This window comes from Pogona vitticeps, chromosome 1 (genome assembly GCF_051106095.1).
Source record: "Pogona vitticeps strain Pit_001003342236 chromosome 1, PviZW2.1, whole genome shotgun sequence".
Lineage (NCBI taxonomy): Eukaryota > Metazoa > Chordata > Lepidosauria > Squamata > Agamidae > Pogona > Pogona vitticeps.
In genome coordinates, this window is record NC_135783.1 from 266,762,176 (window position 1) to 266,783,359 (window position 21,184).

At 43.5% G+C, this 21,184-nt stretch overlaps 1 protein-coding gene across 4 annotated transcripts in view; it reads left to right on the forward strand.

Moving 5' to 3' along the window:
- The window catches only part of USP47 (ubiquitin specific peptidase 47), a 102,167-nt gene that overhangs the window by 55,673 nt on the left and 25,310 nt on the right, over positions 1–21,184 (forward strand). For 2 of the 4 annotated variants that reach the window (XM_078383940.1, XM_020789906.3), the window contains 3 exons: positions 12,494–12,589; positions 12,689–12,841; positions 20,437–20,601. In XM_078383940.1, coding sequence (XP_078240066.1) covers positions 12,494–12,589; positions 12,689–12,841; positions 20,437–20,601 — 414 coding nt within the window. Of the gene's footprint in view, positions 1–12,493; positions 12,590–12,688; positions 12,842–20,433; positions 20,602–21,184 lie in introns of all 4 variants that reach the window. The other 2 variants (XM_020789905.3, XM_020789907.3) reach the window with 1 other exon arrangement.

The window sequence follows — 21,184 nt, forward strand, 5'->3', positions numbered from 1 at the left end:
AGGTGTGGAGCGCAGTGCCATCAATATGCGGATGACACACAGCTCTACATCTCCTTTTTTCCAACTGCAGGAGATGCCGTTCTGTCCCTTCAGCGTTGCCTGGAGGCTGTACAGGAATGGATGCAGGAGAACGGGCTGAGGCTGAACCCGGACAAGACAGAGGTACTGAGGGTGGGCGCCCCCACACCTGGGGACATGGGAAACTCCCTCATTTTTTGGGGGGTGACCCTGCCCGCCAGGGATGGGGTCCGTAGCTTGGGTGTCCATCTTGACCCGGCGCTCACCATGGAGACCCAGGTGGCGTCCGTGGTCCGTTCCGCTTTTTTCCATCTCAGGCGGATAGCCCAGCTGCGGCCCTACCTTGATGTGGGGTCTCTCACCACTCTGGTGCATGCGCTTGTAGTCTCGAGATTAGACCACTGTAATGCGCTCTACGTGGGGCTACCTTTGAGATTGCTGCGGAAACTACAGGTGGTGCAGAATGCGGCGGCCAGACTACTCAGTGGGCTGAGAAGATACCAACATATCTCCCCCACTCTGGCCGCATTGCATTGGCTGCCAATCCGATTCCGCATTGATTTCAAAGTGTTAACGCTTACTTACAAAGCCCTAAACGGTTTAGGACCTCGATACTTGGCGGAACGCCTTCTCCCATCTAGATCTACCCGTGTCACTCGTGCGAGCCAGGAGATAAGGCTGAGGAGCCTAACGCCGAGAGAGGCCCGAAAGGAAAAGACCAGAATCCGGGCCTTCTCGGCGGTGGCTCCTCGCCTTTGGAACAACTTGCCCCCTGAGATTCGCGCGGCTCCCTCGCTGGGCATTTTTAAGAAACAACTAAAAACATTGATGTATAGGCGGGCCTTCCCAACAGAAAACCCTTGACGATCTTTTTTCTTATTCTGTTCTTTATTATTATTATTTTTTATTTAAGTTTCTGCTGTAAAGTTTTAAAATTACATTGTTGTTTTTACTGTAAGCCGCCTAGAGTGGTCGAATATGATCAGATAGGCGGGATAGAAATAAAATAAATAAATAAATAAAATAAATAAAATATTTCAAGTATCTCATGCTCAGACTGGATAGGACTCTGTAAATAAAGAGCAAGATTTTGAACTGAGCTGAAAGGAACTGTTGTGCCCGGCAATAGTGAAGCCAGAGTGGAGGGAAACTTTGTGTGTGTGTTTTTTCCTGAGAAAAAAAGAAAACGTTAACAAATATTCAGTGGTTGTTGTGGGTTTGTTCTGGCTGTGTTCTGAAGACCGAAACATTGAGATATTCAGTGCTTTTTTAGCACCATGTACTTTGCTATAGGTTAGATGTAAATTAATATGTATGTAGAAAGAAAAATGTCTATAAAGTTATAGTCTGTTTAGATCACTGGTTCTTAACCTTGGGTTACTCAGGAGTTTTGGACTGCAACTCCCAGAAGCCTTCACCACCAACTGTGCTAGCTGGGGTTTCTGGGAGTTGCAGTTCAAAAACATCCGAGTAACAAAGGTTAAGAACCACTGGTTTAGATAATAATTAAAAATGTAATAGTTGAATTCTAAATTTTTGTAATAAATGCAGCTACAAGATGTAGAGAAGTTCAGGATCTTTGTAAGTAGGCGAAGCATTAAATTGGAAAACAAAAAAAATAACTTGAGTAGCAAAAAGGAAAAAAAAAGAATTTTGCATACCTCTGGAGTCTTGAGTGAGCAGAGAAAACAATCACTTTCAGAATAGCTAAAATATAAATGGGGAGGGTAACATTTTGCAGGGACATGGTGGCGCTGCAGGTTAAACTGCAGAAGCCTCTGTACTGCAGGGTCAGAAGACCAGCAGTCGTAAGATCGAATCCACGCAACGGAGTGAGCTCCTGTCACTTCTCCCAGCTCCTGCCAACCTAGCAGTTTGAAAACATGTAAATGCAAGTAGATAAATAGGTACCACCTTGGTGGGAAGGTAATGGTGTTCCATGTCTAGTCGTGCTGGCCACGTGACCACGGAAACTGTCTTCAGACAAACGCTGGCTCTCCGGCTTGGAAACTGGGATGAGCACCACACCCTAGAGTCGGACACGACTGGACTAAATGCCAAGGGGAACCTTTACATTTACCTAAAGTTTTGCAGAATATAAATTCTGGTTCAAAAATGTTTGATTACTATCATTTTCTGAGTTTCCTCTTTTTGGTCCTTCAGTTTTGCTTTCATGGATGTCTGAAAACTGCAGGTTTCACCAGATTAAGATAAACTTTTATATCCTTTCACGTATCAGGTTATTTTTTGATTTGGTGTATTTCCAAAGATAGATCAGCAACTTTCACATACTATAGAAGATGGAAGAATGTTACACAAGCAAGAGGAAAGACAAGACAAGAGCCTACCTATGTCATTTTATAAACTTGTCACCTTGTTGCAGGAAGGATATGTTTGGCAGAATCCTTCTCCAGGATGTTTTAGTTTTTTTCAGCTTTTGAAAGTGACTATGTAACATCGAATGCGCTTAAAAATAATTCTGGGAAAACAAAGACTAGGTAGCAGTATATGAAAACCTTATAAACTTTATTTTTCCAAATCAAGTATTTCATAACCAAAATTTTCAGATTTTTGAAAAGGAACAAAAAAAGACCATGTAAAAAATCAAACAGTCCCCCCCCCCACCACAAATTCTTGGAAAATTTTACATTAATGTGAAGCTTAATAGACTGTGAATAACTGGCGAGCATCTTCATCCCCAGAATATAGCATGCTTGTCTACATATATAAGCTAGTGAATCTTGCCAAAAGATTAATTGGAGCCTCTTCTCGGATAGCCTGGTCATTTGGAAGGAGTATTCAATTCAAGATTCCATCCTAAATTGTCTACCATACAACAACAATCCGCCCTGTCTTCTGAAGATTGTTTTCCAGTTTGTTAGCCCCATCCTTTGAATTGTTTATTCCATAATCTGGATTGGCATTTCTAGTCTCATTTCTACATCGGCATTTCATAGCTATCAGAAGAGAAATAGAGCTGTGTGTCATCAGCATAATAAAATTTATTTTAACATGAAATTTCATAGATTACAATTGTTTTCTTAGATACTTGGAGTACACTATTCAAGCTATACAGTGGTGCCTCGCTTAGCGACGTTAATCCATTCCGGAAAAAATGTCGCTAAGCGATTTCATCGCTAAGCGATATTAAAAAGCCCATAGAAATGCATTAAAATACGATTAATGCCTTCCTATGGGCTAAAAACTAACCTTTAAGTGAAGATCCTCCATAGGGGTGGCCATTTTCTGTGTCTCTAAAGCAAGGAAACACAGCGGGTGGCCATTTTGTTTTCCCGGCGGCCATTTTGAAACCGCCGATCAGCTGTTAAAAAAGGGTCACTTTGCCATGATCGCTTCCCCGCGATCATCACAAAGCGAAAAAAAAACCCATAGGGACCATCGCAAAGCGATCGCTTTTGCGATCGCAAAAACTCCGTCGCTGAGCGATTTCATCGCTCAACAGAGCAATTGCTAAGCGAGGCACCACTGTATTCAGATTGTTACAGATATGGGGGTTGGCTCAGGGAAAGATGGGATATGTTTTCCAAATATATAACCAGTGTTTTAAATCAAGATTATATAATTATTATTATTTCTCAGCATTGCTGGTGCCTGGGGTGAATCCTTTGGTCAAACCTAAACAGTAAGAATCAAATCCTAAAATTTTGTGGGTGAAATGACATGTTTGCAAAATCACTTAAAAAAAATAAGGAGCAAACTAGCAATATTGGCAATTATTTTAAATTGCTTGCAAAAGATTTTGGAACTATTCTAGTACAGTGGTACCTCACTAGACGACAACCTCATAAAACGACGAATCCGCATGACAATGAGGTTTTGCAATCGGTATAGTGATTTACAAAACTGATTCCAATGGGGGATTTTTGCTGGACGATGATTTGGTCCGTGCTTCGCAGACCGTTAGTTTGCAAGATGACAATTTCTACAGCTAATCGCCTGTGTTGCAAAATGGCTTCCCTGTGTTTTTGGGACCCATGCTTCGCAAGACAGCCATTTTAACAGCTGATAGGTGCTCGCAAAATGGCTTCCCTATGGGTGATCTTCGCAGGACGACAAGGTATTTTCCCCATTGGAACCCATTAAACAGGTTTCAGTGTATTCCAATGGGGAAACAGTTTTCGCATGAAGATGATTTCGCTAAACAGTGATTTCTATGGAACGGATTATCATCGTCATGTGGGGCACCACTGCAGCTAAAATTAGTATGGGGAGGGGGTTGATCTGATCTTGCTTCCATATTTTTAAACTTTCTTATCTTAGTGTTTGGTACTTTGCAATTGTTGAATTTTCTGTACTTTGAAGTTGCTTATTAGAGGAACTCCAACTTCTATAAGGTACACGTTTCTTTGTTGCTTATCCAGAAGTATAATATCTGTCTTATTAAAATCCATTTTTTTATCTGTGATAACTTGCTTGTCCCAATGTGGCATTGTGGTTTCATTTTCTAAAAGCAGAGGTGGTTGGAATTTTTAATATGCAAGTAATACATAAAATTTAGCCAATTGCTGAAAAATGATCTTTCTAATTTAGTTATGCGTGCACATATAATCTGTTGATACTGAAAGGATTTAAAAAGTTGCAACCATAGTGCATATACCTTATGTTAAAATTAGGTATTAAAAGTCTGTCTGAAAAGGAAGGTTTCATTTGTTGCTGAAAAGCTAGGAGGGAGGGGGCCATCCTAGCCTCATGGGGGGAAGTATTCCGTAACCTGGGAGTTGCAACCAAGAAAGCTATCTTTCAGCTCCCCCATCCAGTGTTACTTGTAAGGGAGATGGGACTAAGAGAAGGGTCTTCCCAGATTATTTTAAGACCTAGGAGGATCATATGAGGAGATACAGTCTATCAGCTAGCCTGGACCCAAACCCATATACTATATAGCCCTATATAAATCATGACCAGCACTTTGAATTGGACCCAGAAATGAACTGCTATCCAATGCAGCCTCTGCAACAGAGGAATTATATGCTCCCTGTAATCAACACTGATCAACAGTCTGGCTGCAGTATTTTACTCTAGCTGAAGTTTCCAAACAGTCTTCAGATGTGGCCCTATGCAGAGTATGTTGCAGTAGTCCAAACCAGATATAGCTAAGGCATGTGTCATTGCAGGCAAATCAGATGTTTCAAGGAATGGGTACAGGTGGGAAATCAGCTTTGACTATACAAATGTAATTTTGGCCGTGTCTGATATCTCAGCCTCCTGGCTCTAGAATAAGCTCAAGAGTACTTGCAAGCTGCAAGCCTGAGTTTCGGAGGGGATAAGGAACCCATCACACACAGGCTGAATCCCTATTCATCTGTCTTTCAGTTGACTAGGGACACTTCTGTCTTGCCTGGATTAAGTTTCAATCTGTTTTCCCTCATGGTGTCACTACTGACACCAAGACACTTGTTTAGAACAAAAACACAGCCTCCTTACCGTTAGTGGAAAGCAGACATAGAGTTGGGTGTATCAACATACTGGTGACCCACAACTCCAAAACTAAGGAAAACCTCTCCAGTTTGTTTCATGTAAGCATGAAATACCATGGGGGACAAAATCAAATCCCGAGGGACCCACCACTCTAAGAAGCCAAGGCATTGAACAGGAGTCCTCCAGCACCACTTCCTGAGTTTGCTCTGCCAACAAGGACGAGAGCCACTATAAGGCAGTGCCTCTAAGTCCCATTCCAGACATATGGTCCACAAAGATATTATGACCAATGGTATTGAAAGCCACTGTGACGTGAAGCAGGCCAACAGGGGCACACTTCCTCTGTCTGCTCCCCAGCACAGTTTGTCTACAGAGGTAAATAGCTGTCCATGCCATATAACCAGATCAGAAACTGGATTGAAATGATGATCCATTTCATTGGATTTGAGAAGTCACCACCTTGCTCAAAATGAGAATATTGGAGATTAGCTGATAATCATCTAATATAGTGGAGTTCAGGGAAGATTTGTTTTTTCAGCAGCTGTCTTAAAATCTTGCTGTAAGGAGGTGTGTAGTACTCTCACCCACTCAGCCTGCCTGCCCTCTGAATGCTTTTATAAGCCAGGAAAAGTAAGAATGTGGTCATTTTCATCTCTAAGGTCCCTGTCTCCATCAGACTACACAGATTGAAAAGTATCAATTATAACAGGACTAGTGGGAGCCAAGGTTATAGCCACATAAACTACAATATCTAGGTCAGAGTGAAGCAGAATAGTTTTATCTGTTGAATGCTGTGCATATTCTTCACAGCAGGCTGTTGAATGTTTTGCATCTTGGTTCTTGTGAGTGGCTGTGTAATAGCCCTTTGTTCACTCAAAAACACTTCCATTAGGCGTATTTGTGCAGATGCAGTGGTAGCAAAAAAAAAAAAAGGTATCCTTTTTCGTGGCCTCTGTGAATGCACACATATGGATATTGTCTGCGCCTGTGCTGACTCTCTCGGAAGATTCTAGAGCTAAAAGTAACAATTTTATGGTGTGATCCTCCAAGAGGTATATACTCCCCCCACCCACCATCTTCCCCAGTTCCTTTTTTCCGCCGAGCTGAACGGTTCTCAGGAAAGATCGAGCGCTTCGCTATTTGCCTTTTGGCTATTTTTCTAGGCTCTTTTGAGCTTTTGTTTGTTTATCTTTACCTACTTAATGATCCTCCGCGTCTTTTGTTTGCCTAATCGGCTTCCCGCGGTCTTTTTATTCCCTTCCCTTTCCCCTCCCCCCCCAGTCCTTTGCTTATGGCCTCGCCATCTCCTTTTAAACGTTGTACGACCTGTGCGAATAAAATCGCACTTTCTGACGGTCATAGCCAGTGCCTTTTTTGTTTGGGCGAGGAACATCTGACCCATTCGTGCCCTGCTTGTAAAAACTTAACCAAGCCAGCACTTAAACAGAGGCTCCAAAGACTTCAGTCTTACCTTTGGCAAACAGCCATGAATCCTCCTATTGCGTCTTCAGAAGCGGCTAGATCTTCTGCCCTTTCAGCCGACAGACTTCCAGTAGGCCAGTCTACTTCTGACTCTACCTCTGTGCTACCAGCTAAGGACACTGCTGAGAAAGCAAAATCGTCTGGTAAGCACAAGTTGCCCTCCTCTCAGAAATCTCGAGCGCACAATGCAAGCTTGAAGAAAAAACTCAAACCTGCCCCTAAGAGGCCTAGAAAGGACAGACTTCCCCGTGTGGAGCCCCCTCAGCCTTCTCTGCCTTCACCCATCCTCGAGGAATGATGCCGCTCCAAACCCCGAGCATTGGCCTCAACGCGGCTGCGCCACAGTCCAGCCTGGCCACAGTCCACTCCAACCCTGACTGAGGGTGGGCAGCTGAAAGCTCGGCATCCGTTCTGGAGGTTCCCCCCCTCCTCACCTCCATGGAAGAGAAAGGAGAAACGAAAGCACCTCTCCCCACTGAGGTCTGTGCCATCGCAAGGTGATTTATGCCCTTTTCCAATGGTGCCATACCATTTTGACCCTTTCATCTGGCAAACCCTGTATGAAAGGTACCAGCCTGAACAGGCTAAACGGCCCCGAATGACGCCGGAACTCCCCCATGCCGTCCCTTTCATCGACTCGAATCGCCTCCGTGCGACCACTTTGGCCCCAACGGTTTCGGCTCCGCCTGTATGCCCTCCTGCCCCATCTAAGTCAATTCCTCTAACTCGAATGTGAGAGTTCATGAAGCCGTACCCCTACGTCTCACACCATCGATGCCGGACCCAATACCATCTCAAGGCCCCTTTGAAGGCCTACCAATCCAACGGCACCAAGCTCCCCTGACAGAGGGCTTCGGTCCATCAGACTACCCTTCATCTCCAGGCTCCCCTGCATCTTCAGAGGCACAACACTCTGAGTCCTCCCATGAGCCCGAGCTTCCCCCTCCAGTCCCAGATACGAGGGGCAGCCATGCTTCGTCCTCCTCGGATGACTTCTCCTCCTATTCTACGCTTATTTTCCAAATGGCACAAGCCCTGAATCTCGACACTGAACAGCCCTTGTCCGCGGATGCCGACCCAGTGTTCGATGACATCAACCAGGAGCGTCCCGTTCCGTTGAGTCTCCCCTTTAACAAGTCCATCCTTCAACTTACTAAGGACACTTGGGGAAAACCTCCTTCCACTATGCAGATTTCTCGCCGCACCGATGGCCTCTATAGGACCCACGGTGTCGATGCCGAATTCCTCAATAAACATCCAGTGCCTAACTCTGTTATCGTCAAATCCATCAGGCCCAAACTCAAGTTAGGTCCAAACCTACCCTTGCCAATAAAGACGGCCGAAAAGTTGACACAATGGCAAAAGGAATTTACTCTCTGCAATCCTTTTGCTCAGGAGTATCAGTTACCAGACAACTATGGGCGCCTTTCAGCGTCATCTTTGGAATCAAGTCCTTCCTCTCATTGACTCATCTCCTGAACCCATGAGATCTGATCTCATCAACATCCATTCGCAAGCCATTTTTCTCGCCAAGTATCAGAGGATTGCGGCACGACGCTCCGCTGAGGCTGCTTCTAAAACTTTGGCTACCTCCATCTTTATTTGACGCCATGCCTGGCTCAAGTTCACCACGATCTCTGATGACACCAAGTCCAGAATCGAGGATTTGCCCTTTGATGGTGCCGGCCTGTTCAGTTCCACAACCGATGATACCATGGAGGACTTTCATAAGAAGTGCAAAACTGTGCGCTCTTATTCTGCTCAGCCATCTACCTCCTACCAACGGCCCTTCTACCGTTTGGGCCAGTTTCATCCCAAACAATACCAGAATCAACAGTTCCAACCTTATAGACAGTATCGTCCCCATCAAACCAACAGGTCCTTACCTGCCCGTCAACCTCTGATGGCATCATACTGACCTCAAAGCCTACCTCGTCAACATCAATCATTTCGTAAAGGACAACAAAAGGGTAAACAATATTGACAACTACCTATGCCTTCCTTTTCTGACATTCCTCTTTACCCACTGAACTGTACCGGACTGGCCCCATTTTTCCATCATTGGCAATCCATTACCTCAGACAAATGGATTCTATCCATCATAGCATCTGGCTACCTCATAGAATTCTCTGAATTACCTCCGCTGGGGTTTATTCGATACATCCCCTACTCCTCTGCTCTGCAGGACGAGGTTACCAAACTTCTCCAGAAACACGCAATTTTTCCAGTCCCTGCTTTGGACTCCCCCAACGGTTTCTACTCAAAATACTTTGCTGTTCCTAAAAAAGATGGAGGCCTCCACCCTATCCTTGAACTCACTCACCTCAACCATTTCATATCTCTCCGCAAATTCCGCATGCTTACACTGGACTCTATTATCCCTTTGCTTTCCCAGGGAGACTGGTTCATAATGATCGACCTGCAGGATGCCTATTTCCACATCTCCATTCATCCAGACCATCAAAAATTCCTCTGGTTTCATTTCGATGGCACTGCCTTCCAATTCTGTGCCCTCCCGTTCGGGCTCTCCACCGCCCCCCGGACTTTCACGAAGTGCATGGCTCCGGTGGCCACCTTCCTCTGGCTGCAGGGAGTAAACATCTGTACATCAACAACTGGTTGATAGTGGTGACATCATACCACGACACCATAAAAGCCCGAGACACAACGCTCCATACGCTTCACAGTCTCGGGCTCAAGATCAACCTCGAAAAGTCGCACTTGATCCCAAAGCAGACGGCCAAATTCATAGGCATGGAGGTAGACTCCCTCCGTGCAAGAGCTTTCCTGCCTCCAGACAGGATCAGGAAAATCCAAAAGGCTGTTCACCTTTTCCAAACACACCACTGCGTTTCGGCGCATCGTGCCCAACACCTTCTGGGGCTCATGGCATCGACGACGGCTGTCCAACACGCCAGGCTCAAAATGAGATCCCTGCAGGCATGGTTCCTTTCCCTGTTCAATCCCGTTCCAGATCTTCCTTCTGCCCTACTGCCAGTGACACCAGAACTAGCCTCCCAGCTCAACTGGTGGACTTGCCCAGACAACCTTCTCATCGGCAGGCCTTTCTCGCCTCTCAGACTTTCCATACAGGTCACAACCGACGCCAGCCCCACGGGATGGGGTACGCACTGCTTTCAACACACAATCCACGGACTCTGGTCAAATCAGGAACTGCCACGTCACATAAACCATCTAGAACTGTTGGCAATCATCAAAGCGTTCCACGCCTTTCTTGCCCTCATCCGAGGACAGGTAGTGCAGTTGGCAACAGACAACACCACTGCAGTCTTTTATCTCAACAAGCAAGGAGGATACCCACTCCCCTTCTCTGATCTACCTAGCTGTCGACCTCTGGGAGTGGTGCTATTCCCACCATGTTTTCCCTATTGCCGTCCACACCTCCACTGATGACAACACTTTGGCAGACCGGCTCAGTCGACTACCAATGAGGACACACAAATGGGACTCTGAACGATTTCATTTTTCAGCGGCTGTGCCGACGATGGGGCGCTCCCTCACTAGATCTCTTTGCAGCCGATGCCAACAAGAAATGTCCCCGATTCTGCTCCAGAGCAGGACAGGACATCAACTCTCTAGGAGTCGCATTCCTGATGGACTGGTCTCGAGATCTTCTTTACGTATTTCCCCCTCTGCCTCTAATCCAGAGGGTAATAGTCCGTCTCCGACAGGACGGAGCCAACGTGATCCCGATAGCCCCGTACTGGCCCCGCCAGCCATGTTTCACTCACCTGGTCTCAATGTCGTCAGACATGCTCCGCCTTCCTCTCCGCCCAGATCTCCTCTCACTCAACCACGGCCTCATTCTTCACCCAGACGTTGCCTCTCTCAGTCTTGCAGCATGGAGGATACTCCCAACGTGATGCAGGTCCGTCTTCGAGCCCAAAAACCTTCCACTACCCTCCTATACGAAAATAAATGGAAGTCTTTTCTAAAATATATTCATGACAATAACTTACCTGCCATACCTGTCTCTTTGAAGACACTGCTCGCTTACCTCCTGCATCTCTTCAGTTTCGGCCTTTCCCAGTCCACATTAAAGGTCTATCTTTCAGCCATTATGGCTCACCAGTCGGATGATTCTCCCTCCTCCAAGTTGTTTTCTCACCCAACTGTCAAGAAGTTCCTCAAGGGTTCAACAACATTCACCCTCCTCAACAACGTATCATCCCCCAGTGGTCACTGCAGCTGGTTCTTAATGCCTTGATGCGGGCTCTGTTTGAGCCCATGGCGTCCATCAACCTCAAATTCCTGACCCTTAAATCGGCCTTCCTTGTTGCAATCACAAGGGGATATTTATGATCAAACTACAATTACTATGCTGCTCAAAGCTCCTACAGAGCCTTGACACAGAAGAGAATACTTTGTTTATGTGGAAAGAGCCTTAACTTTGCTGGAAGTAGTTGTCCTGTAGAGTTGCTTGTCTCATTTTTTGTCGTTTTTTGCTTAAAATGCTGGGCAATGTGTGGTCCGGTGCATAAATTGAGCAGTCTCAAGGAGTGGATTAGAGACTGCCTTATTGATTGATGATAATGGTGTTACAACTGTGATATGTTCTGAGTACAGTTCAACCTGTAATAGCTAAAGCCTACTTTTATGAACCTGAAACTTTAGACCTACCTGACCAAGAAAGATTTACATTTAGAATGTACAAGATAAGGATTCTCTTCCTAAGCAAAAGTCATCCCTCACATTTCTGTATTAGGCATTAATCTATTATATGTCTTAAATAGAAGGAAGCAAGCCCAGCAGTGAATTATTGTTACTGTAAAATTGCAGTGTTCTCCAAAACTGACTAATTTGGAAGCAGCATCTTGGACCAAATGACTGAATGATCATATTGAATGCAGATACTAACTGGCAAGAGTTAAGACCATGCAGAAATCCAATAAATGGCATTATCTGTCATTTTGAAATTAACAGAAAAAATAATTTTATTTCTTGTGCTGCCTTTTATACCTGATAGTTATGATATCTTTTAGTACATAGAACTGTGTTGCACAAAACAATAGTCTCATATAGCCTTCAAAAGGTGTAGAATTTAAGTTATTGACATTTTGTACACTAAAATATGCCTCCTATGTTTAATGAGATTTTTACATGCATACCATGCGTGGAGCTGAAACCTGAGATTTCAGATTAATGTGGCAATGCTTCAAGATTGAAAGATTATACATTTTAATATCCCATGCTCACTGATGCTCTTGTTCCCAAATCAAGAAAGCCAAGATGGTGTGAATACGAAACTGATCTGCTTTTAATAACTGAGTGTGCCACTCTGACTTAATGTGATGTGCAAGATAACAGAATGATTTTGCTTCAGACTGTCCCCAAAACTACCAGTCCTGTAATAAAATGATTTGGTGCTTGCAGAATTCAGACATTTGTATGCTTGATAGCTCCCTCCACCCGAATCTGTATGTATTCTGTTGTGCATAGAATTCAAGTTTTTTGTTTCAGTCTGTTTAGTTCTAAACTGCACATATATTTCTTGCCAATTGCTAAAGTTTTGTTCTTCTTCTTGTTGCATAATTAGGAGGAAGCTTTACATGCTTTTATTCAACCTGAGATCCTTGATGGTCCCAATCAATATTTCTGTGAAAGATGTAAGAAGAAGTGTGATGCACGAAAGGTAGCTTGACTTGTTTTTTATATGACTATGAAGTGTCTATATCAGTGTTTCTGAAAACCATTTCATAATCCTCTATTCGGCTTCATTTATGTTTTCTAGGGTTTGCGGTTCTTGCATTTCCCTTATCTGCTAACCTTACAGTTGAAGAGGTTTGACTTTGATTATACCACTATGCACAGGATCAAGCTTAATGACCGCATGACATTTCCTGAAGAGCTAGACATGAGCACGTTTATTGATATTGAAGATGAGGTAATAGTCCATGTGGCTTTTGGAAATATTTATTATCTCTTACTTAGCTTTGTTGGCAAGGGTGTCATTATGACATTGAAATTTACTCCCAGCTTCCATCTTTTTTCCTTTCTCTCTTTCATAAGTTTCTTATTAAGCATAGAACCAACACTGACCACTTGCTGTGGAGCCTGATTTTTAGAATTACAACAAAAAATGTTTAAGCCTATCACTAACTATGGTTTGTATTTTCTGGAGTTAATAGTAAATCACAGTTGAATTGCCACATTGTGAGTCTTCTGAGTAGTGACTTCTATAGTACGTTGCCTATTTTTGCAACATACTAGCTTTTTTATGTGCTGTGAAACAGGAAAGGAATTTGATTACTTATAGAAAAACCAGAAACAGTGGTGCCTTGCTTAGCGACGTTAATCCGTGCAGGAAAAAACGTCGCTAAGCGATTTCATCAAGCCCATAGAAATGCATTAAAACACGTTTAATGCGTTCCTATGGGCTTAAAAACTCACCTTATGCGAAAATCCTCCATAGGGGCGGCCATTTTCGGTGGCTCTAAAGCGAGGCAACACAGCGGGCAGCCATTTTTGAACTGCTGATCAGCTGTGCGAAAATGGGGCCTTTCGGATGATCGCGGGGGAGCGCTTCCCCGCGATCATCCCAAAGGCCCCGCCGATCAGCTGTGGAAAAATGGGGCCTTTGGGACCCTTTCTTGGCCAGGGTGGCGCTGCCGCCTCAGTCTCCCTGCCGAGGCTGGAGCTGCGAGGGGAGAGCGAGCGAGCCGAAGCACAGCTGATCAACGAGGGTTTGCGATGATGACTTCCCCGCGATCATCACAAACCCCCACCGATCAGCTGTGCTTTGGCTCTCTCTCTCTCCACCCCTCGAAGCTCCAGCCTCAGCAGGGAGACTGACAGCCTCGGCAGGGAGACTGAGGCACCGCCGCCGCCACCCTGGCCGAGAAAGACCCTCTTTGCCTGCAGAGGGTCTTTCTCGGCCAGGGTGGTGGCGCTGGCTCAGTCTCTCTACCGAGGCTGGAACTACGAGGGGAGAGAGAGCCGTAGCACAGCTGATTGGCGGGGTTTGCAATGATGGCTTCCCCGCGATCATCACAAACCCCCGCCGATCAGCTGTGCTTTGGCTCTCGCTCTCTCCACCCCTCGCAGCACAGCTGATTGGCGGGGCCTTCGGGATGATCGTGGGGAAGCGCTCCCCCGCAATCATCCCAAAGGCCCTATTTTTACACAGCTGATCGGCGAGGCCTTTGGGGTGATCGCGGGGAAGCGCTTCCCCGCGATCATCACAAAGCGAATTTTCCCCATAGGGGCCATCGCAAAGCAATCGCTCTTGTGATGGCAAAAAGTCCATTGCAAAGCAATTTCATTGTAAAACAGCGATCGCTATGCAAGGCACCACTGTACATTTTTTCATTTTGCAGAAGATCAGAACTTTGAGGAATGCCAATATGGATTAGACCAAGGATGACTACGGAGTACTGTATATGCTTACACTTAGAACTGAAGAATGGTATACCTGTGTCCACATGCCATATTTTCATAAAACACACACCACGAACTGGGATTTTGTTTGTTTGTTACTGTGAAGTATAGGGAATTGAAAAGCCTTGCCAGTTTACTGTTAATTCTGTAGTGTTCTAATAGCAAATCCTGATCAACCTTCTTCCTGCTTGTGCATATACTAGCTATGAAATCTCTTTAACTGTAGAATTGCATAGCTGGAACAAGCCTCAAGCATAATTGAGTCTAACAACATGCAGAAACAAGAAATCCATAGCTAAAGCTTCCCTGGCATATGACAATCCATCTGCTGTTTAAAACTCAGTGGAAGAGAGTCCATCACCTTTTGAGGTTGTCCATTCTGTTGCTGAATGGCTCCAACTGTCAAGAGAATTTGTTCCAGCAATTTGAATCCATTAAATCAGATCCTGCTCCTTCGAGCCACAGAAATTTTTTTCTCGGTCCTACAGATATTTGAAAATAGCTATCATAGCACAGCCTGCCCACCCCCCAATCTTTTCTTCTCCAAGATACTCAGCTCCTTTCACTGTTCTCATAGCATAGGCATCGTTCAGTCTCACGAGACCATGGTAACGTGCTCTGTATCGAGGAGTGTCCTCTCCAGAGCATGAAGCCTGGATAAAGTAATATGGAAGATAGGCTGTTACCCAAGCAGCAGATTCCCCCCGCTCCACGTTGCTGAAATGGTCCAGTGGAAAGGCAAGAGCCAATACAACTGGTTCCAGCAACGTCACAGGAGTTGGAAGAACAACACGAACTGCCTTCGGGACTCCAGCTCCGGATTTTGCCTCTAGGTTAACTCCTGAAGCTGTTTCCATGAGTGGATATAGCCACAGGGCAGTGGAGGTTTGAAATCAGAGATTTCCTTCTCCTAGATGGGCTGCCTTCCATGGCTGACGAGCGCCACCTACCCGGCTGAAAGCCAAACACTATGTTCCTCATAGTGTTTGGCTTTCAGACACTTTACAATCTGGTTATTGTCTTCTGGACACATTCTATCTTGCCAGTAGTCTTTCTTAAGCTGTGGTGCCCTTTACTACACACAGTATTAAAAGGGAGGTCTGATTGAAGCAAATTGGGATGGTGCTGTTACTTCAATTAATCTGGATACTACTGTTGAGGTGCCCTAGTATTCTATTTGTGTGCCCCCCCCCCCGCATCTTCTCAGTATTGAGTCATATTTAATTTTGGTCTACTAAGACCCTAGATCTTTTTCATACATTGTGTTGCCAAATCGTGTTACCTATCCTGTATTTGTGCATCTGTTATTTGCTGTCACAATGTATATTTTTACCTTTTTCCCTGTTTACTCAATTGTGAAAATACAGTTGGTACAAAGTCACTAATAACTGCTGCTCAGCGTGTAACATAACTCTAATTTAAGTTAAGTTAATTTAAAGCTTTGTATCTATCACCTCAATTCAAGTTCTGATGCTGGGGATCACTGAGGGCTTTCCCAGGTCCATTGCCAGCAATCTGGTGGTGATTTTCCAGTGTTAAAGACTGCCCTCTTTTTGGTCTGAAGCTCCCCAAGGCTTTCCTAGGTCCAAAGGGATCCCTAGGAAACCTTGGAATTTGAAGCGGTGCAGAAAGCTTTAAATTAAGTGTAACATTGCAGGCTGATGACATCATTGCTATTTATGCCTCTGTAGTTACTCAAAATAATTTCCGTCATTGTGTTTGTTTTCATTCCATTCTCTGATTTGTTATTTATCTTGAATCCTTTTTGGATTTTAGAAATGCTAGCTAAAATCACCTGGCTAAATTTCATGCCAGCAGAGGAGTCAGTGTGCATACCCTCTCCTCCTTCATTCAAATAATTAATGAAATATTAAAAAACACTGAACTCAGAACAAAATCCTGAGGCCACTCCACTCATTTACCAAATTTGTACCTTTTTCGGGGGGAAAAAAATATAAAATTTGAAGTATTTTTGAAAAACTCATGTTAGCTGTTAGTAATCTTAGCAGACTACTTGTTGTTGTTTAGTCGTTAAGTTGTGTTCAACTCTTCATGACTCCATTGACTAAAGCATGCCAGACCCTCCTGTCTTCCACTGCCTCTTGAGGTTTGGTCAAAGTTATGTCCAACCATCTTGTCCTCTGTCATCCCCTTCTTCCCTTTGCCTTCACACTTTCCCAACATTAAGGTCTTTTCCAGGGAGTCTTCTACTAAGTACTTGCAAACAGTGTAATTATCTCTTTTAGAACCTTCCTAATATTGATATTGACCTTGTCCACATCCTGTTTTTTCTTTTTTGAAGATGGGGACAACATTTGCCTGCTCTGTTCTTCTGGGATTTCACTTGTTCTCCAAGGATTGTCGATGATTATAAACAAACTCTTGAGATTACATCTGCAGATTCCTTTAGTACCCTTGGGTGCAGTTCATCTAGTCCTGGTGACTTGAATTCATTTAAAGTAGTCAGGTTTCCCCCCTCACTTAAACTACCTTAGGCAATAGCTCTCTATCTCCTTTGTTGTCTTCTTTTAAACCAAACAGTGTGTTTCCCTTTTGGGAGAATATGAAAGCAAAATAGGTGTTGAGCAGATCCACTTTCATTCTATCTCCATTCGTATTTCTGCATCCTTTCTACACAAAAGAACTCCCATTCCCATGTCCTTCCTCTCGTTCCAAGCATAGTTAAAACAAGTGGGGTTGTTCCAAGCATAGCTAAAACAAGTGGGGTTTTTGTTCTTGTTGTTGTATTTTAACCTTCCTTGCAAACATGAACTCACTCTGTGTTTTAATTGTCCTTGCCTTCCTACAAATACTGATTACTTTTTTCTGTTCTTCCTTAATAATTTGGCTCTCGTTTCTATACCCTTCAAATCTTAGCTTACCTGAAAGTTTCTTATATAACTATCTTCTTTCCTACATTTTTCCCTTCTTTTTTTCTTTGTAGAAATTGTGATTATATCTTCAGTATCTCAACTTTAATAGCCCATTCATTGTGAACTTCCTTCTCTATCAGTACAGTGGTGCCTCACACAACGATGTTAATTAGTTCCAAAAAAATCAACGTTGTGTGAAACATCATTCTGTGAAACACCGTTTCCCATAGGAATGCATTGAAAACCGGTTAATCCATTCCAATTGGAACGGATTGCCATCGCTGAGTGAAAATCCCCATAGGAAACATCGCTGTGTGAAACAATGTTTCCTCCATTGGAATGTATTGAAGCCGGGAGTTGGGCCCCGGGAAAGGGCTCTTTGATCTCCGTTTGTCTTTTAAAGCTCTTCCCAATCTCCCTTTTCGCTCCTGTAAAAGTGTCTTACAATGTTTGGAAGCCGTTTTAAATGGTTGCAATGGTTAGCCCACCTCCTGAAACCTATGCAAACTGATTTTGGTGTTGTTCTGACACTTCGTTAATTTATGGTAATTTTTTGTTTTCCCCCCTCATTGAACTCCATGCATTTCAGTGAGGGGGAAAAACAAAAAATTACCATAAATTAACGAAGTGTCAGAACAACACCAAAATCAGTTTGCATAGGTTTCAGGAGGTGGGCTAACCATTGCAACCATTTAAAACGGCTTCCAAACATTGTACAGTGGGGTCTTGACTTGAGAACTTAATCCGTATTGGAAGGCGGTTCTCAAGTCAAAAAGTTCTCAGGTCAAATCTGCATTTCCCATAGGAATGCATTGAAAACCATTTGATCCGTATCTGCTCTTTTCTGTCCATAGAAACTAATGGGAAGCTGCTATTCTGCCTTCGACCACTAGAGGGGGATATTTTGTTTCTTTTTTTCTTAGGTCAAGAAAGGTTCAGGGAAGGCAGGGAAAATACAGTCCAGGCAGTACCAGGCAGTCTGAAGACTCCCAATCCACTCTCTAAACGCTGGGAGGAGTGAGGAAGCAGACAGGCACCCTTTTCACTGGCCAACAGTTAACTGAAAGTTCAAATTTTGCACTTTCCCTGCCTCCCACGTGGTTTTTTTTCAGTTCTTAACTCAAATCTAAGTATGTAAGTCAAGTCAATATTTTCCTATGAGAGCGGTTCTTAAGTCAAAATGTTCTTAACTCAAGCCGTTCTTAAGTCAAGACCCCACTGTAAGACACTTTTACAGGAACGAAAAAGAGACATCGTTGTGTGAAAATCCCCCATAGGAAACATCGCTGTGTGAGGCGGCAAATTTAACAGAAAAAGGCATCGTTGTGTGAATTCATCGTTGTGTGAGGCACCCGTTGTGCGAGGCACCACTGTATTTCTGACTATGGAATCTCAGCAGATATTCCTTTAACCTTATCAGCCATCTTAAATCCAGAGCATGCATTGTTGAACACAAGCCTCCTTTAGTCAGTGTAACCAGTCCAAAGGGGAAGACCAAATTCCCACAATTTTTCCTTGTTCACCAGCTCTTCCCTATTAGTGAGGACCATGTCCAAGATAGCTAATCCCTTTTTTGCTGCTTCTACTTTCTGCATATGAGGAATTTGTTGGACCTTACCTTCTTGGCAAGTTGGACTTCCAATTGATATGGCCTCTGGGAATGTTTGGTAATTTGACCTAGGATTCAGTTTGGATTGGAGGTTTGTAGCAGAACTGCCACCCCAGTGTCACTGTTGTTTCCTCTACTTTGATGTTTATCCTGGTGTTTTACTCCAACTTTCCATGTTCCAAGTCTAGAATCTTATCACAGGGATATGACTTCTTTACGTATAAAGCTCCTCCTCTCTTTCTGCTTACTTTTTCCCTCCCTTTCCGATAAATTTGACCTATTAAGATGTAGCCTTGCATCTTTTCATATTTAAGTGCTGTTTAGATGTTTGAACGGAAATTTAAAATGTTTCATTCTAATGGACAACATAGGGTTTGATCTAGTCAGAGTGCAGGCATGGCTCTCATGCAACCTGTGTTCCCATAAGTGTCTATGTAGGCCTGTCCCCTTTCTTATTCTCCTATGTAGGAACAAGGAACAGGGAGAAAAACCAAACTTTCCACTTGCATTTTACATCAAAATGCCTCTTCTTAAATGAAAGCAGATTTGGAGATAGGTGTGGGGAAAATTTATGCTGTTATGCTGTTACAATGTATATGTCTGTGGCAGTAGCAAATGTATATCTATGACAATGGCAGGCCTCATGCTAAAACTGCAAGTCACTAGTTTCCAGTAAGGATGATCATTAGCTGTTATGCTGTTACAATGTATATGTCTGTGGCAGTAGCAAATGTATATCTATGACAATGGCAGGCCTCATGCTAAAACTGCAAGTCACTAGTTTCCAGTAAGGATGATCATTAACCTGCTGTCTATTGTCTCTGGGTAATGTAGTTAAAGTGTCTACCTGAGGAATGTTTACATTGTCTGAGTATTTGAAGTTAGCTGTGTCTGTTTACTATTAACTGTCTGTTTACCAGCCTGTCTGTTTACCAACCACTCTGTTTACTGATGCCTTTGTATTCAAGGAAATTAGCTGTCTCTGTTTACCAGCACTCTGGTTATTCTGGCTGTGTATTCAGGAAATTAGTTACCTCTGTATTGATTAACTAGTGCAAAGGTAGTAGAGTACAATAAAAAAGGGGGCGCGGCAAAGGAGGAAAAGATTCCATCTGGACAGAGGCCTGACGGCAGGCTGTCCTTGTTCATCCGGATCCCGCCCTGAAACATACCCCTGAGCGCTCGTCTCCTTTCTCCTTGCTGGTCAAGAGGGGAGGGAGGTTTCATCTGCAGATTCCGAGACAGGCTTCATCTGCAAGACCCCTACTTCCCCTCATAGGACCCTTGAATCCCAGGAGAACAAGAACAGGATTGGTCTTTTAGAATTCTGTTAGAAAACTAGGAATTTTAACAAGTGGTTCATGATACATGCACTATATACCACTGGTTCTTAGCCTTGGGTTACTCAGGAGTTTTGGACTGCAACTCCCAGAAGCCTTCACCACCAACTGTGCTGGCTGGGGTTTCTGGGAGTTGCTGTTCAAAAACATCCGAGTAACAAAGGTTAAGAACCACTGCACTATACAGTATATTCATTCTATATTAAATATTGGTAGTATTCTAATCGATGGAGCTATTCTGAATATTTTCAAAACTAGTTTTTCTGCTTGTTTTAAGAAGTCTCCTCAAACAGAGAGTTGCACTGACAGTGGAGCAGAGAATGAAGGCAGTTGTCACAGCGATCAGATGAGCAACGACTTCTCAAATGATGATGGAGTTGATGAAGGAATCTGTCTTGAAAACAATAGTACTGCTGAAAAGATTTCTAAAGTTGCCAGTGAAAAGGTACTTTTTAAAAAAAGTTGTATGACTGATTAGTTTTTGAAAGAGGAAATAATTACAGATTTACTCCACTAGTATTATGTTTTAAAATTAAGGACTGATACTGTTCTCTTACGCTATCAGTGAACAAAATACGATTCCACATTATTGTAAAAGCTTTACGGTGTAAAATTTGGCTAACAGAAGCTGAAAGAGTTTAAGAGACAACTTCAAGGCAGTGACAACTTAAAGTTAATTAAATATAACTTAGGTAAAAATCAGGAAAACAAATTATGATCTAGTAACAGTTGTGGGGACTTGAGCAGAAGGCAAGACATAACTTGTGTAATACAAGGACGCCAAAGTCACTAGCCAGTTTAACATGTAGGAAACTCTTTCTTAGCCTCTAAAATTGTCTCCAATTATTTCCTATAGTAAGAGGCAGAAGGATAAGTGAAAACAGATATCAAAGCTAAACATTTTCAGAATATCATGGGAAAGGACATGCCTCAATTTTAAAACTAGTTGCTGACAAAGAAGTTATATCTTGTCCCTGTATGTTTTGGTCCAGAAGTTCTGGGCTGCTTTGAGTGAAAAACAGTAAATG